Source organism: Corythoichthys intestinalis, chromosome 1 (assembly GCF_030265065.1).
Source record: "Corythoichthys intestinalis isolate RoL2023-P3 chromosome 1, ASM3026506v1, whole genome shotgun sequence".
Classification (NCBI taxonomy): Eukaryota; Metazoa; Chordata; class Actinopteri; order Syngnathiformes; family Syngnathidae; genus Corythoichthys; species Corythoichthys intestinalis.
The window spans coordinates 7,412,962-7,432,412 of NC_080395.1; the positions used below are offsets into that span (position 1 = coordinate 7,412,962).

Here is a 19,451-nt window from a genome sequence, read left to right on the forward strand (position 1 = left end):
ATGTTACACACATTTAATTTGGCAAGTAAGACTACATGATTACTCAAAGACTACTCATCAAGTATAACCTCAAGAATGGTCGCTGAGTGAGTTTGCATTGATTTCTCACAGGCCAGGCCATTATTCTTGAGACTACTAAAAGAAATGGTGATTTTTCAAAAAAAGTCTATTAATTGGTGTATCGTATTCCTCGTCGAATACTCTATAAGAAAGATATATATGCATCGAAAAGAAACTATTTTCAACTATTGTTCAAAAATATGGGGACACACAGATAAGGTACATCTTCATCCTCTACTGATCCTTCAAAAGAAAGCGATTCGGATCATCCACAACGCGCCATTCAGATCACACACAAATGAGCTCTACATCAAATCTAAGCTTTTAAAATGTTATGATTTGATACACTTCAAAACTTCAGATGATGTATAAGGCACACTCAAATTGTCTTCCGTCTAGCTTACAAATTCGATTCCAGGCGAGGGAATCCAACTATGATTTGAGAGGGAGCAGGTTGTTTACTTATCGCCAAGTTAGAACTACCTTAAAATCATTTTCGGTTACTAACATTGGCGCTCGCCTCTGGAATGCTATTGACCCAGCTCTGACCAGCATACTGTCACTGGCTGCCTTTAAAAGGAAATACAAGGATAGTATTCTGAGTCTCTACTATGATTGACCTTCAATACTATAAAACAACTGCCACACACACAGACACAACATAGTATTCCCACAACAAATAAATGATAGGAATGTCAGGGGCAAAGATAAAGTAGTCACAACATAGCATGCCCTAAAAAATAAACCCTGTCATCAATGCAGAACATTAACTGCTGTTATATATGCGTGCTGTCCACTTGATTTGAATTGTAAAAATTGTGTACAATGGAGTTGCTGATCTGGTTGCTGAGTTCACTGGACAGAATTTTTTTCAACAATGCGACCTACATCCAGCGAACGCCCATGTCCGGCCAACACCTTCACGTACAAATCTGACAATCACCCTAATCGATGAACTCACAATTGATCGACAACTTTACCAAAGTGTTATGTCCAATCAATGACTTTTGGGAAGAAAAATCATGTGAAAAAAAAGTTGTTCATGTATCGCAATGTATTAGTCCTACTCTACCATGTATTGATTGTGCGTCCTTGGATGAAGGGGACGGGACTTGATAAGCATATGGTTCTCCTGTCAGCCCTTGTCTTTTTCTTCGTTTTTTTTTTTCTTGTAACTGTCAATGATACTGATGATGATGATGACAATAATTTGATAAATAATAAACATAATCCTAAAGTCCTAGAGTTTTTTAAAAATATATTTTTAATTTAAATATGTTGAATGTTTCCATTTTTGTGCCTTTTGGAGCAAAAGAAAAATGCCATTGCTTGGAGCGGGCGGGCATGTTGTCTTCCGGGCTTAGGAGGTTGTTGGGGTCACAGCGCCTTGTAAATCTGCACTGCCCCCTAGTGACAATTGCGACATTGGTCGAATGGAGACGGAACCATATAGATGCAAACATGACATTTTTCATCTTCTCGGAGAGTTGCCATGTAAACGGTGTATATTCAGAAGAGTTTTTACTTTTTCATAGCAATTATTTTGTTCTTGCTCTAATCTTAAGCAACTTGAGCTGTGGCTGTGGGTATAGTCTATAAGTTTTATTTTAATTTTATTGAAATTATTTGTCATGTTCCAATTTGAAAATATATTCTGAAAAATTAAAAAAAATCCTGTTCAATGGAATTTTTTTTTTTTACTCCCATACATTACAACATCATTATAACACATTTTGGAGCTATAATTGCAATACCGTGAAACCGCATAATTTTTGGTCACGGTTATCATATCGTCAAAATCTCATACCGGCACATGCCTACTTCTGATGTCCCTGCTCTGTATTACAGTTTGTAAGTCAAACATGCCTTTGATATGAGGCAGCAGGTGTTTATTATTTTCGGGTACAACATCGGAGACAGATGCCGCTACCATTATACAGAAGCTTTGTCTCGATAAACAACGTATATATATTTTTTGTTTTTTTTAACCTGTCCTGTTTAGCTGCTTGACATGGACAATGGAGATGAGTCTCCGATTGATGACATACATCCGTTAGGATTATTCAACGTACCTCGTTTATTAAGAGAAAGCTCCGAACAGAAAGGGGTTATAGGGAAACAGAAGATGGAGAGACAGAAAAAGCATTAACAACAACAAGATATACATGAAACGCCTACTCTAACTATTAATATGTTGGTCCTATCGCTAGCTAGTCGTATTTCCAGTTGACACCATGTGGGGGGCCTGATAACCAAGGAAAGAGGTGGGGGGGGGTCTGAGAGATAAGTGTACATAAATCAGCTATGTAGTCTAGAACACAGTATTTGTGTGAATCCCTTGTGAGTGTATGCTGGCATCCTAATCTATGCTGTCTCATCGCAAATTCTGACACCGAGGTTTTCGATTTGAGTGTGTCTAATTTCACAATTTTTTTTTTTTATCTTGGTATATTGTTTCACACAGAACAATGTCATCTATATGCTTTTCAGTCAATTGGTTCAAAGCGTCACGTTGGTTCATTTGCTCATAAGTGGGCTTGAATTCCAATAGGTCTGCAGTGTTAAGAATTCTATAGCTATTTGTTTGGGGACATGATATGAGTGTGCTTGTTACTATATGCGAAAAATGCAAAAAGTGCTAATAGTGTGATTTATTGATCATTTTTATTCACAAATAATAATTTTCCTACCGTGTTTGGATTTGTTTTCTAGGGAAGCATTTCACTAGGTTAATATTCTTTCACAGCCCAGAATCCACAAAGTGTGGGATGACATTTCATCCCATTACTAATTAATCCACGATATAATAAATAAATAATCCACTTTATTTTTATCCCGTGTCCCATAGATGTCACAGTGGAAGATCTTCACCCGGAAGAGCACGTTAAACGGGAGGAGTCGAATATGGCGTACATCAAACAGGAGGCGGAGCCAGAGAGCCCCAGCATGAAAGAAGAAAAACAGGAAGAGGAAATCATCATGTTTCCAATGACTGTCTGTGTAAAAAGCGAAGAAGATGATGAAGGTCCGAGTGGAGCAGCGAAACCTTCGAGCGACAGCTCATTTCAACACCTGACAACAAAAGGTGAGGGTCAATCGCCACCGGATGACCTCTTAGCACCACTGTCGGACACTGACGACGTAACGTCCCACTCCTCTGACTTTGACACCGATGAGGAGGATGTTGACTCGGATGCGTCGAAATCCTTAAACAAGCCATCACTGAAAAGAGACTCAAAAGAATGTGCGGGTGTGAAACCTTTTTCCTGCTCACATTGCGATAAAACATTCACTACCAAGGAATATTTAATCATACACACGCATACACACACTGAAGAAAAGCCTTTTCCCTGCAGATTTTGTGGTAAAAGGTTTAGCTGGAAGGACACTTTAAAAATACACACACGAATCCACACTGGAGAGACTTTCGTCTGCTCTCTTTGCGATAAAAGATTATGTACGAAGCTAGCCTTAATAAACCACATGAGGACACATACTGGAGAGAAGCCTTTTGTCTGCACAATTTGTGGGAGAAGATTTGGTCGGAAGGAAGCATTAAAAGTACACATGGGAATACACACTGGAGAGAAACCTTTTGTCTGCACACTTTGTGGTAAAAGATTCCCCCAGATGAGAGATTTAAAGATACACAGAAGAACACACACCGGAGACGAGCCTTTTGTCTGCTCTCTTTGCGATAAAAGATTTTGTAAGAAGAATGCTTTCACAATACACACAATGACACACACTGGAGAGAAGCCTTTCATCTGTTCTGTTTGCGATAAAAGATTTTGTACGAAGCCTGAGTTAACAAGACACACAAGAACACACACTGGAGAAAAGCCCTTTGTCTGCACACTTTGTGGTAAAACATTCGCCCAGCAGGGAACTTTAAAGAAACATACAAGAACACACACCGGAGACCAGCCTAATGCTTGCTCTGTTTGCGATAAAAGATTTAAAACGAAGTTTCAGTTGACAAGACACACGAGGACACATACTGGAGAGAAGCCTTTCGTCTGCTCCTATTGCGATAAAAAATTTCTTTCGAAGCAAGAGTTAACCAAACACACGCGCACACACAAAAGGTCAAAGTAGGGATGGGAATCGAGAACCGGTTGTTATAGAAAACCGGTTCCGTGTGTTCAGTCCATGGAATCGTTTGGCAGTTTATTTAACGATTCGCTTATCGTTTCCAACCAAACCAGCACGATTTACGTTTCGTAATTTACACGTTACACACATTTAATTCGGCAAGTAAAACTACTTGATTACTCAAAGAGAGACTACTTATCAAGTATAACCTGAAGAATCGTCGCCGAGTGAGTTTGCATTGATTTTCACAGGCAGGTCATTATTCTTGAGACTACTTATAGAAGTGATTTTTCCCAAAAAGTCTATTAATGGGTATGTCGTAGTCCTCGTCAAATACTCTATAAGAAAAATATAACATACAGTTGTGGTCAAAAGTTTACATACACTTGTGAAGAACATAATGTCATGGCTCGCTTGAGTTCCAGTTATTTCTACAACTCTGATTTTTCTCTGATAGAGTGATTAGAACAGATACTTCTTTGTCACAAAAAACATTCATGAAGTTTGGTTCTTTTATGACTTTATAATTAGTGATGCACGATAATGCATTTTTCAGCCGATACCGATAACCGATAATTTCCTCCTCGTTCCAACCGATAACCGATAATGTCAAGCCGATAATTTTATTAAAGATTTATGTAAAATTTTAAAGTATACACAAGAGAAAATATTGCTGTGCAAAAATAATATTGCTCTTTTTTTTTCCAACATCAAATGTGAACAAGTAGAAGTAGTAGTAGCAGTAGTAGTAGTCAATTCCAACATCTAAATAAAGACAGATTGTCTGACATTGTGTAATGGTAAACTTTTGGCAACAATTACTTACAGAGTAAATACATAAGTTGCACAAAAATGGCTTTAAAAGTGTACCATTCCTAAAGTATAACATTACTACACAGCAAAAACACAGCTCCTTAAGACAAGTTAAAGTCCCTTGTTTTCAGTGTAAATCTATTGGAAATAAGTGAAATTAACTGCCAGCACTTCAAGTATATTTCACTCAGATTTCTTGAAGAAAAATGGCCAGCTGAAAATAAGCTTAACAGCCTTATTTTAAGTAATAAATTATTATACATAATCCTAAAAAAAAAAAAACTTGTTAGAAATGTTCTTTATTTAAGAATATGTATGGTTCAAAACATTATTTCAAAGCAATTTTTTCTTGATTTAGGTGAAAAATGACCCAATTTTTTTTAGATGTTTGGGCTTAATAAGAACAAATTGCAATATTTAGTTCAAGTAAGTGGAATAATCTGGCGCATTCAACTAGTCTTCAACACTCAAACAAGATGGGGAAAATTATTTGACTAGATTTAAGAAGAATGATCTGATTAAGACGTCATAAATTTAAAGCGTACTGAATGCATTACTGACTGGATGACTTCTTTGTGTCGTTTGGCGCATGTTACAATTATCAACTAACCACTGTGCCGTCATGATAAACATGGTTTGTTGACATCACCTGTGTAAATGTCCGTGGTAAAACTGATGTGATCGGCATGTCTTTCACGAAGAATCCTGGTCGTATAAACTGCATTATTTTTTCATCCAGGGGTCTGGCTATCGGGTCATTTCGGGAATTTCCTCCCGCCTGTGCCCTTCAGTCCGCCCGGCTGCCAAATTAGCACCCGCGCCAGGCCTCTGTCTTGAACCGGAGTGGCGGCGGCAGCTAAGTTCGTACCTGATATCCGCCCGCCCCGGCCGGCTCGCAGCGGCGCATTCGGTGCATGGCTCTGCTCTCATGCTCTACCCGCCTAGGGCGAGGCGGCGGCCTGCCGGACCGGCGGGCTCCGTCGGAAGACAGCTACTTGTCAACTATCGATCTCGTGAGGTGTTTAGCCATAGAAGGGAGTTTACCACTCGCTGTGGGCTGCATTCCCAAACACCCCGACTCCCGGAGGACCGCAGCGTCTCTGTATCGTCACAAGCCCCGTAGCTTCCTTTATAGTTTATTTGTTAACAATAGCTTTAGCATTCGTGCTAGCAGCAGCCTCGTATTCGTTCCAAAAATCATTGTGATGCAGTTTTAAATGGCTGCTGGGTTAGTGCTAGTGGTGTTCAATGAGGACGCTTTCTTTATGCCTTGAGGAACTGTTTTGTAAATGGCAAGAGCGTCGTTTATTTCATTTCATACACGGGAAAAGCAACGCACGCCAGTGAGAGGCTGAGAGCGCCTCAACACTGATGTGTAACACCGCCTCCTCTATGACACCGTACTCCTAAACCCCTCCTCCCACAGGGGCTTCAGAGAGGGGAGGGGTTGAGCAGGCGGCAGTGAAGAAGTGGAGAAAACTGCTTGGTTGCGCACATTTGGAGGCTAAATCAAGTATATAATTATCGGATTGCATTATCGGTTGATTTTTTTATTATCTGTATTATCTGTGTGACGTCATAATTGCCATTATCGGCCGATAATTATCGGTAGCCGATATTATCGTGTATCTTTATTTATAATGGGTGAACAGAAAAAAGTGATCAAATCTGCTGGGTCAAAAATATACATACAGCAACGATAATATTTGGTAACATGTCCCTTGGCCATTTTCACTTCAATTAGGCGCTTTTGGTAGGCATCCACAAGCTTCTGGCAAGCTTCTGGTTGAATCTTTGACCACTCCTCTTGACAGAATTGGTGCAGTTCAGTTAAATTTGATGGCTTTCTGACATGGACTTGTTTCTTCAGCATTGTCCACAAGTTCTCAATGGGACTTTGGGAAGGACATTCGAAAACCTTAATTCTAGCCTGATTTAGCCATTCCATTACCACTTTTGATGTGTGTTTGGGGTCATTGTCCTGTTGGAACACCCAACTGCGCCCAAGGCCCGGGCTGATGACGTTAGGTTATCTTGAAGAATTTGAAGGTAATCCTCCTTCTTCATTATCCCATTTACGCTCTGTAAAGCACCAGTTCCATTGGCAGCAAAACAGCCCCACAGCATAATACTACCACCACCGTGCTTGACGGTAGGCATGGTGTACTTAGGGTTAAAGGCCTCACCTTTTCTCCTCCAAACATATTGCTGGGCATTGTGGCCAAACAGCTCGATTTTTATCACAGAACTTTCCTCCAGAAGGTCTTATCTTTGTCCATGTGATCAGCAGCAAACTTCAGTCGAGCCTTAAGGTGCCGCTTTTGGAGCAAGGGCTTCCTTCTTGCACGGCAGCCTCTCAGTCCATGGAGATGCAAAGCACGCTTGACTGTGGACACTGACACCTGTGTTCCAGCAGCTTCTAATTCTTGGCAGATCTGCTTTTTGGTGATTCTCGGTTGAATCTTCACCCTCCTGACCAATTTTCTCTCAGCAGCAGCTGATAGCTTGCGTTTTCTTCCTGATCGTGGCAGTGACAAAACAGTGCCATGCACTTTATACTTACAAAAAATTGTTTGCACTGTTGCTCTTGGGACCTGCAGCTGCTTTGAAATGGCTCCAAGTAACTTTACAGACTTGTTCAAGTCAATGATTGTTCAAGTCAATAATCACTCACAAGAAATTGCTAATTCGTGTTCCTGGATGTATATTTTTGACCCAGCAGATTTGATCACTTTTTCTGTTAACCCATAATAAAGTCATAAAAGAACCAAACTTCGTGAATGTTTTTTGTGACAAAGAAGTATCTGTTCCAATCACTCTATCGGAGAAAAATCAGAGTTGTAGAAATAACTGGAAACTCAAGAGAGCCATGACATTATGTTCTTCACAAGTGTATGTAAACTTTTGACCACAACTGTATATGCATCAAAAATAATCCTAAATGTTTTTATTAGCAATTTTAATACTCCTGTTAGAAAGGTTCCTTGGGTATGCGTTCGTTCCTAGAGCAACCAGTCAGTTACTTCCTGTTATTGTCCTACATCACACACGCTACATATTCTGGGACCGGGAATAGGCGTAAGGTGCGCATTTCGAGCAGAGGGCGGCCACCTGTTAAGATGTGTGCATCTGTGCAAAGAAGTATTCATCTTAGTGCGTCCATGATGTGTTTCCTCTTCATGTCATAGTTTTTTGATAAGTTAGAGCCGTGATCAGCGCGACCGTTTCGCGTTTTTACTGTTACGTCGGCTGGTTGCACCTGCTCGTCCTCGCTGCGTCGAGGAGGGCGTTGTTTACATTATATCCGCGTTGCACATCTGTGTTAAGAGGGAATGTGTTAGTTTAGCATCTTAAGATGATGTTGTACATATCAGTGTAAAGAGCTTAGTTTTCGCGACTTTTATGGCCAAGATGACTGCACGTGCACGCAGCGTGCTTCCGGGTTGTGCGCACGCATCCGCGCCCCTCCACCTTTGTGTTTATTATACTGTGAAAATCATGTATGTATGTCATTGATTGCTTTACAGTCAGTTTGCATTGTTTATTGCATCAGCACTAATATGTAATTTTCTTTCCTTTCAGAGCCACACATATACCCACACATTCCAGTCTTCTTCCACACACATACATCAACATCTTTCCACGCATGCTCTCATCTGCTCATTGAGTGATTGTCATATCAAGTGCCATTACCTGTATATAGTTGTGTCTGTTGCCAAGTTGGATTAAAAGTGCCACCGACCAACTTCCCTCTCCGCTCCTTGTGTTCTAACAGACACCCCGAGGTGAATGAACCATAAAACATACAGTGGGGCAACCACTAATTGTGCAAGTTCTCCCACTTGAAAAGATTAGAGTGGCCTGTAATTGCCAACATGGGTAAACCTCAACCATGAGAGACAGAATGTGGGAAAAAAAAAAAAAAAAACAGAAAATCACATTGTTTGATTTTTAAAGAATTTATTTGAAAATCATGTTGGAAAATAAGTATTTGGTCAATGCCAAAAGTTCATCTCAATACTTTGTTATGTTCCCTTTGTTGGCAATAAGGGCCAAACGTTTTCTGTAACTCTTCACAAGGTTTTCACACACTGTTGCTGGTATTTTGGCCCATTCCTCCATGCAAATCTCCTGTAGAGCAGTGATGTTTTGGGGCCGTCGTTGGGCAACACGGACTTTCAACTCCCTCCATAGATTTTCTATGGGGTTGAGATCTGGAGACTGGCTAGGCCATTCCAGGACCTTGAAATGCTTCTTACGAAGCCACTTCTTTGTTGCCCTGGCTGTGTGTTTGGGATCATTGTCATGCTGAAAGACCCAGCCACGTCTCATCTTCAATGCCCTTGCTGATGGAGGGAGATTTTCACTCAAAATCTCTCGATACATGGCCCCATTTATTCTTTCCTTTACACAGATCAGTCGTCCTGGCCCCTTTGCAGAAAAACCGCCCCAAAGCATGATGTTTCCACCCCCATGTTTCGCAGTGGGTTTGGTGTTCTTCAGATGCAAATCAGTATTCTTTCTCCTCCAAACACAAGAACCTGTGTTTCTGCCAAAAAGTTCTCATCTGACCAAAGCACACAGTCCCAGGCTTCAACTGGGGCCTTGTGTATTTTCGTGTGAGACCAAGATTGAGCTTTTTGGCAACAAACACTAAGTGGGTCTGGCGTGCCACGAAAGATGCGCATGCTGAAAAGCACCTCATACCCACTGTGAAGTATGGGGGTGGGCCAGTGATGCTGTGGGGCTGTTTCGCTTCCAAAGGCCCTGGGAACCTTGTTAGGGTGCATGGCATCATGAATGCTTTGAAATACCAGGACAATTTAAATCAAAATCTGTTGCCCTCTGCTCGAAGGCTGAAGATGGGTCGTCACTGGGTCTTTCAACAAGACAATGACCCTAAACATATGGCCAAATCTACACAGAAATGGTTCACCAGACACAAAATCAAGCTCCTCCCATGGCCATCTCAGTCCCCAGACCTTGTTTTGTTGGCAAAAGGGGGTTGTACGAAGTATTAACACCAGGGGTGCTAATAATTGTGACACACATTATATGTAAAATATTTTTTTCTTTATGTGGGATTTTTTTTCCCCACTGAATGAATGCACTTGTATTGAAGGTTGGATTTTTCTCTTTTTTTTCGTTAAAGTCCCATATTATTTGAATTAAAATAATATATATATTAGAAGCTAAAAAAAAAACACACATTTTTTAGGGGTGCCAATAATTATGGAGGGCACTGTATTTGTTTGGGGACATAATATGAATGTGCTTGTTACTTTATGCGAAAAATGCAACAAGTGCTAATAGGGTGATTTATTGTTGGATTTTATTCACAAATAATAATTTTTCTACCGTGTTTGGATTTGTTTTCTTTGGAAAGTATTACACTAGTTAATATTCTTTCACAGCCCAGAATCCACAAAGTGTGGGATGACATTTCGTCCCATTACTAATTAATCCTCTATATCAGGGTTGCCCAATCCCGGTCCTCGAGAGCCCCTATCCAGCTTGTTTTCCATGTCTCCCTCCTGACACACCTGAATCAACTAATCAGGATCGTTATCAGAGCTGCTACAGAGCTTGCTGATGAGCTGATCATTTGATTCAGCTGTGTTACAGGACGGAGACACGGAAAACAAGCTGGATAGGGACTCTCGAGGACCAGGTTTGGGCACCCCTGCTCTGTATAATAAATAAATAATCCACTTTATTTTTATCCCGTGTCCCACAGATGTCACAGTGGAAGATCTTCACCTGGAAAAGCACGTTAAACGGGAGGAGTCGAATATGGCGTACATCAAACAGGAGGCGGAGCCAGAGAGTTGCAGCATTAAAGAAGAAAAACAGGAAGAGGAAATCATCATGTTTCCAATGACTGTCGGTGTAAAAAGCGAAGAAGAAGATGAAGGTCTGAGCGGAGCAGCGAAACCTTCGAGCGACAGCTCATTTCAACTCCTGACAACGAAAGGTGAGGGACAATCGCAACCGGACGACCTCTTAGCACCACTCTCGGACACTGACGACGTAATGTCGCACTCTTCTGACTTTGACACCGATGAGGAGGATGTTGACTCGGATGCGTCGAAATCCTTAAACAAGTCATCACTGAAAAGAGAGACAAAAGAATGCGCAGGTGGGAAACCTTTTTCCTGCTCACATTGCGATAAAACATTTACTACCAAGGAACATTTAATCATACACACGCATACACACACTGAAGAAAAGCCTTTTGCCTGCACGTTTTGTGGTAAAAGATTTAGCCGGAAGGGAACTTTAAAAATACACACACGAACACATACTGGAGAGAAGACTTTCGTCTGCTCTGTTTGCGATAAAAGGTTATGTACGAAGCAAGCCTTAACGAACCACACGAGGACACATACTGGAGAGAAACCTTTTGTCTGCACATTTTGTGGTAAAAGATTTGGTCGGAAGGAAGCATTAAAAAGACACACGAGAGCGCACACTGGAGAGAAACCTTTTGTCTGCACACTTTGTGGTGAAAGATTCCCCCAGAAGAGAGATTTAAAGATACACACAAGAACACACACCGGAGACGAGCCTTTTGTCTGCTCTCTTTGCGATAAAAGATTTTATACGAAGAATGATTTAACAATACACACAATGACACACACTGGAGAGAAGCCTTTCATCTGCTCTCTTTGCGATAAAAATTTTTGTACAAAGCAAGCGTTAACAAGACACACGAGAACACACACTGGAGAGAAGCCTTTTGTCTGCACATTTTGTGGTAAAAGATTCGCCCAGCAGGGAACTTTACAGAAACACACAAGAATACACACCGGAGACGAGCCTATTGCTTGCTCTGTTTGCGATAAAAGATTTCGAACGAACTATCAGTTGACAAGACACACGAGGACACATACCGGAGAGAAGCCTTTCGTCTGCTCTCTTTGCGATAAAAAATTTTGTTCGAAGGAAGAATTAACAAGACACACGAGAACACACACTAAAGAAAAGCCTTTTGCCTGCTCTCTTTGTGATAAAAGATTTGGTTCGAAACAAGAGTTAACAAGACACACGCGCATACACATTAGGTAAAAAGGTTCACCCTGAAGCGAGAATCAATTCATGACGCAGAACACACGCCGAGGAGAACCCTTTCATATGATCCGCGTGCTGTAAAACCTTCTCTTACAGGGAACCACGGACAACTTGTAGTTCTTAAAAGATAAGTGTTAGTATGGGTTATAATTAGGGCTGTCAAACTTGTCGCGTTAACGGGCGGTAATTTATTTTCTTAATCAATCACGTTAAAATATTTAACGCATTTATCGCATGCGCGGAATGACCCACTCATGCAGTGGCGCGGTTTTTTGTACATTGAGCGCTAAGAGGCAGAGAAAAGCGCGTAGACACAGACATTCAATGGGATCGCGCCATTTATTAGCATAAGCTTTGGCAAGTCTTTCATAACAATTATAATTATTGTGGCGAGCAGTGTTGTTAATCTTACTGAAAAAAAGTAATTAGTAACCTTTGCTATGTTTGGAAATCGTTTAATGTTGGGAATCAACTGTTAAAGTTGTTAAAATTGCTACCGTTTTTGCACTAGTTCCCCTATGTCTACTTTCGAAATGTTAAAGTTTTAAAACTCTTTCGTCATTTAAAGATAGATTCAAGATTTTGCCGATTTAGGAGTATTTTAGATAAAAAGTTACTTAAGTCCGCGAGGAAGGTTCACTGCAACAGAGCCTTTCTGAGAAGTCAACTGCTTCAAAATGGCGGCTGTTTATTAACGCCGCCGTCTGTCATTTCGCATGTAGTTCTATAAGCATTTGATATTTAGCCGTAGACTGTTGGCTACAGTCAGGAAAAATTGGAGCCACCTAGCGTAGCATTGTGTTTGCCACAGCGTCACAACACTCTTCTCTCTCAGTGTCTGACTTTTCTCGCGTCATTCAACCAACATTGTAACGCACATTGTCTCGTTGCCGAAAGGGTGACAAATCCGAACGGAGGAAAAAAAACATAATGCATGAAAAACGTACAGATTTTGAACGTACGGCGTACACATTTAAAAATTTGTGCTGTCTTGTACAAATTACGCCGAAATCGTACAACTTGACAGGTATGCTATCCTAAACGTCATCCCCAAAAGAAACACCCGTCGCTTCAAAACAAGCTGATGGACTATTTTGTTCGCCTTTGTGAAAACACAGAGAAACGGGCAACTTTTTAGAGAAAAGCTACAAAGGTAAATGAGAAAGCCCCCAAAGCCAGTTACCTTGTTGTTGAACTTGTTGCTAAATCCAAAGTCCCACACAGTGGCAGAGACTTTAATACTACCTGCCTGCAAAGCTATTGTCAGCAAGCTGCTCGGCCCTGATGCGGTTAAAGACATTGCTAAAGTCCATCTGTCTGATAATTCTGAGTTTTTCAAGCCTCACTGCTATAAAAAATTAAAACAGAGACTGAGAGCTGTTGATAAAGATTCCTGCCAGGGTAGCAGCTTTGGGTTCATCTAAACAGGCTCGGGTTTTACACTGAGTAAGTATAAATATTGAGAACCTATTTTATAAATACATAAACTGTACATAAAGTAATTTAGGAACATTTTTGGTTTTTGGTGTGCCGCGAGACTTTTTCCAATGTAAAAACGTGCCGTTACTCAGAAAAGGTTGAAAAACACCCCTATAGAGAACCGGTTCCGTGTGTTCCGATTCCATCAAATCGTTTGGCAGGTTATCTAACGATTCTCTTATTGCTTCCCACCAAACCAGCACGATTTACCTATCGTAATTTACGCATGTTGCACACATTTAATTCGGCGAGTAAGACTACAAGTATCAAGTATAACCTGAAGAATAGTTGCCGAGTGAGTTTGCATTGATTTTCACAGGCCAGGTCATTATTCATGAGACTATTTAAAGAAATGGTGATTTTTTCCAAAAAAGTCTATTAAGTGGTCCATTGTTTTCCTCGTCGAATACTCTATAAGAAAGATATAACATATATGCATCTAAAATTAACTCTTTTCTCTCAACTATTGTTCAGAAAATGGGGACACACACATAAGGTACATCTTCATCCTCTACTGCAGGGGTTTTCAACCCAGTCCTCAAGGCACACTGTGGGTCCTGGTTTTTGTTCCAGCCGATCCAGCAGAGACAGTTGAACCAATGAGGCTTCTGCTAAAACAAGCCACACCTGACTGCAATCAACTGATTGCACTTGTAAAACACCAGATTGGGGAAAAAGTGTTGTCATCTTGTTTGGTAAGAATGAAATCCTGCACCCACAGTGTGCCTTAGTGGAATAGGTTGGGGACCCCTGCTCTACTGATCCTTCAAAAGAAGGCGATTGGGATCATCCACAACGCGCCATTCAGATCACACACAAATGAGCTCTACATCAAATCTAAGCTTTTAAAATGTTATGATTTGATCAGAGGTTGCGCTAGACATTTTCGTTGTCCGTCATTTTGACTGACAGGGTCATAAAAATCCGGTCATAATCTATTTTTACCCGTCACTTAAATTTTTAAAATGATGATGACATATTCAATAGTATTTAGTTTTCATTCATTTTTAATTAATATTGTAACGCTTGCTTGGCGGCGAAAAATTAGACACGGAAGTCGTGGTATTTTTCTCCCTCTCTTTTTACTCTGCTTACCGCCAACAACACCAACAAAACAACAACTCCGCCCCCAAAGAAAAAGAGGCAACTATCTAGACCCCAATCACCAACGTCACACAATGATCTTAATTGTGGTTGTCAGCCCAAAATCTTCTTAATATATATTAAATGCATCTTACCAGATATAAAATGACTACTACATAGTCTGTGGTGATCGTTTGGTGCCCAGATTTCTTGTCGAATTACAGCAGTCCATCTCGCTCTCCTCTTCGGGTCTCTCAGAATACGGTAGAACTTCAAGTCTCTCCGTCTATCTTCTCTGTTACTGCAACCAACCGCCACACACGCCTTCACCATTTTGATTATTAATGTTAACTAGCAGAAAAACACGCCGTAATAGAAGGCATGTACGTAGCGGTAATGTGTAAACACAACGAGCTGACACACAATATGGCGGCTCCAGTCAGGAGGGCGGAGTCGTGAGGTCATGTGATTGGGGTCTATACACATGCGGCAATCTAGTCCACCAATTGGCGACGTCATGCATTAAGAGAGACAGTAGCTAATTAATATGCTCACTCGCCACCCTGTGGTCTGGGGTGTAAATTGCAACCTGTCAAAATGACGGGCGGACTTCAGTTTTTTCCGTCACCGTTTTAAAAAACCGGTCAACGACGGAAAATATTCGGTTAACGCGACCCCTGGATTTGATACACTTCAAAACTTCAGATAATGTACAAGGCCTAGTCAAATTGTCTTCCGTCTAACTTACAAATTCGATTCCAAGTGAGGGAATCCAACTATGATTTGAGAGGGAGCAGGTTTTTTACTTATCGCCAAGTTAGAACTACCTTTAAATCATTTTCGGTTACTAACATTGGCGCTCACCTCTGGAATGCTATTGACCCAGCACTGACCAGCATACGGTCACTGGCTGCCTTTAAAAGGAAATACAAGGATAGTATTCTGAGTCGCTACCTTGATTGACCTTCAATACTATAAAACAACTGCCACACACACGCACACACACACACAACATAGTATTCCCACAACAAATAAATGATAGGAATGTCAGGGGCAAAGATAAAGTAGTCACAACATAACATGCCCTAAAAAATTAGCCCTGTCATATGTGCATCCTGTCCATGTTGATTTGAACTGTAAAAATTGTGTACAATGGAGTTGCTGATCTGGTTGCTGAGTTGACTGGACAGAATTTTTTTCAACAATGCGACCTACATCCAGCAAACGACCATGTCCAGCCAACACCTTCACGTACAAATCTGACAATCACCCTAATTGATGAACTCTCAATTGATCGACAACTTTACCTACGTACAGTGCCTTGCAAAAGTATTCGGCCCCCTTGAATCTTGCAACCTTTCGCCACATTTCAGGCTTCAAACATAAAGATATGAAATTTAATTTTTTTGTCAAGAATCAACAACAAGTGGGACACAATCGTGAAGTGGAACAACATTTATTGGATAATTTAAACTTTTTTAACAAATAAAAAACTGAAAAGTGGGGCGTGCAATATTATTCGGCCCCTTTACTTTCAGTGCAGCAAACTCACTCCAGAAGTTCAGTGAGGATCTCTGAATGATCCAATGTTGTCCTAAATGACCGATGATGATAAACAGAATCCAACTGTGTGGAATCAAGTCTCCGTATAAATGCACCTGCTCTGTGATAGTCTCAGGGTTCTGTTTAAAGTGCAGAGAGCATTATGAAAACCAAGGAACACACCAGGCAGGTCCGAGATACTGTTGTGGAGAGGTTTAAAGCCGGGTTTGGATACAAAAAGATTTCCCAAGCTTTAAACATCTCAAGGAGCACTGTGCAAGCAATCATTTTGAAATGGAAGGAGCATCAGACCACTGCAAATCTACCAAGACCCGGCCGTCCTTCCAAACTTTCTTCTCAAACAAGGAGAAAACTGATCAGAGATACAGCCAAGAGGCCCATGATCACTCTGGATGAACTGCAGAGATCTACAGCTGAGGTGGGAGACTCTGTCCATAGGACAACAATCAGTCGTACACTGCACAAATCTGGCCTTTGTGGAAGAGTGCCATTTCTCAAAGATATCCATAAAAAGTCTCGTTTAAAGTTTGCCACAAGCCACCTGGGAGACACACCAAACATGTGGAAGAAGGTACTCTGGTCAGATGAAACCAAAATTGAACTTTTTGGCCACAATGCAAAACGATATGTTTGGCGTAAAAGCAACACAGCTCATCACCCTGAACACACCATCCCCACTGTCAAATATGGTGGTGGCAGCATCATGGTTTGGGCCTGCTTTTCTTCAGCAGGGACAGGGAAGATGGTAAAAATTGACGGGAAGATGGATGCAGCCAAATACAGGAACATTCTGGAAGAAAACCTGTTGGTATCTGCACAAGACCTGAGACTGGGACGGAGATTTATCTTCCAACAGGACAATGATCCAAAACATAAAGCCAAATCTACAATGGAATGGTTCAAAAATAAATGTATCCAGGTGTTAGAATGGCCAAGTCAAAGTCCAGACCTGAATCCAATTGAGAATCTGTGCAAAGAGCTGAAGACTGCTGTTCACAAACACTCTCCATCCAACCTCACTGAGCTCGAGGTGTTTTGCAAGGAAGAATGGGCAAGAATGTCAGTCTCTCGATGTGCAAAACTGATAGAAACATACCCCAAGCGACTTGCAGCTGTAATTGGAGCAAAAGGTGGCGCTACAAAGTATTAACGCAAGGGGGCCGAATAATAATGCACGACCCACTTTTCAGTTTTTTATTTGTTAAAAAAGTTTAAATTATCCAATAAATTTTGTTCCACTTCACGATTGTGTCCCACTTGTTGTTGATTCTTGACAAAAAATTAAAATTTTATATCTTTATGTTTGAAGCCTGAAATGTGGCGAAAGGTTGCAAAGTTCAATGGGGGCCGAATACTTTTGCAAGGCACTGTATTATGTCCAATCAATGACTTTTGGGTAGAAAAATCATGTGAAGACAGAAGAAAAAAAAACGCTATTCATGTATCGCAATGTATAATGCCTACTCTACCATGTATTGATTGTGCGTCCTTGGTTGAAAGGGGCGGGACTTGATTAGCATATGCTTCTCCCTTCATTTTTTTTTCTTGTAACTGTCAATGATGCCGATGATGACAATAAATTGATAAATATTAATAAACATAATCCTAAAGTCCTAGAGTTTTTTAAAAATATTTTTAATTTTAAAATGTTGAATGTGTCCATTATTGTGCCTTTTGGAGCAAAAGAAAAATGCCATTGCTTGGAGTGGGCGGGCATGTTGTCTTCTGGGCTGAGGAGGTTGTTGGGGTCACAGCGCCTTGTAAATCTGACTGCCCCCTAGGGACAATTGCGACATTGGTCGAATGGAGACGGAACCATATAGATGCAAACATGACATTTTTCATCTTCTCGGAGAGTCGCCATGTAAACGGTGTATATTCGGAAGTGTTTTTACTTTTTCATAGCAATTATTTTGTTCTTGCTCTAATCTTAAGCAACTTGAGCTGTGGCTGTGGGTATAGTCTGTAAGTTTTATTTTAATTTTATTGAAATTATTTGTCATGTTCCAATTTGAAAATATATTCTGAAAAATAAAAAAAATCCTGTTAAATGGATTTTTTTTTTTTTTTTAACCTGTCCTGTTTAGCTGCTTGACATGGACAGTGGAGATCTGAGTCTCCGATTGATGACATACATCCGTTATGATTATTCAACGTACCTCATTTATTAAGAAAAAGCTCCGAACAGAAAGGGGTTATAGGGAAACAGAAGATGGAGAGACAGAAAAAGCATTAACAACAACAAGACATACATGAAACGCCTACTCTAACTATGAATATGTTGGTCCGATCGCTAGCTAGTTGTATTTCCAGTTGACACCATGTGGGGGGCCTGATAACCAAGGAAAGAGGTGGGGGCGGGGGGTCTGAGAGATAAGTGAAGTGTACATCAGGCATGAAAATGGGTCAGGGGTCAAAAAGGTGAGAAGGGTGTGGAGGAAATATGTTCCAGTATACTGTACACCCCAATAAAATATTGAGCTCTGTCGACCCACACTGTGTTTCAGCAGGGCCGTGCAGAGACCGGTGGAGGGGCGGGTGCTCGTAGATCAAAAGGAGCACATGAACAAGTATTTAATACACCTTAAAACAACATAACTTCAATTTTAACCAGCTTTAGATAATTATTGGCTGCGACTGTGACATACTTTAATTGGGAGGGGGCAACAGTGAATAGAAATCAAAACTGTCATTAACACTTTCTGGCTTTGACTCAGTCAGTCTGCCTATTTTCTTCCCTCAACCTCTGCATCAAAACTTCCTTCCTCAACTTGTTCATCTGAGAACAAACCACATTAGATGGTCACTGAGCCACCAACAGCACAGTTTTCTTAAAACTATTATTTCATTATTATCCATACTTAACAACTCTAGCACCTAATGATTAATAAAGCAATGACATAAAATCTTATGGAAACATAACATTGTAATTGTGTTTATAATTGTATTTAACACCCGACTATGCTTGCAAACTTGTTCTTACCAGATCTGCTATTCACCCAGCTGATGAGGTATCCACTGCCTTTAGCAGCCTCATCTAACTCCTTTTTTTATCCCTCAATCTCCCTTCCCTACGAGGCATGTCTATGTAATGAAATATAAATATTAAAAAAAACAAAAAAACAGACTCCCCGGTGGCTTTTAGTTTTAAAGCTTTCTTAATTCATTTCTCTCAATAACGATGGAGGTAGATTTGTGTTTTTATTATTCAATCGTGTTTTTATTATTCAATCAAAAAACAAAGTTACTTCTATCAAAAACAAAGTTGCTTCAATCAAAATACAGTA

General features: G+C 40.6%; 1 protein-coding gene across 7 annotated transcripts in view; it reads left to right on the top strand.

The window, feature by feature from the left end:
* LOC130911811 (zinc finger and SCAN domain-containing protein 2-like) overlaps window positions 1–19,451 on the top strand; it is a 98,830-nt gene that overhangs the window by 31,531 nt on the left and 47,848 nt on the right. For 6 of the 7 annotated variants that reach the window (XM_057829407.1, XM_057829382.1, XM_057829397.1 and 3 more), the window contains 2 exons: window positions 2,909–3,145; window positions 10,706–10,942. In XM_057829407.1, coding sequence (XP_057685390.1) covers window positions 2,909–3,145; window positions 10,706–10,942 — 474 coding nt within the window. The remainder of the gene's footprint in view (window positions 1–2,908; window positions 3,146–10,705; window positions 10,943–19,451) is intronic. The other variant, XM_057829424.1, reaches the window with a different exon arrangement.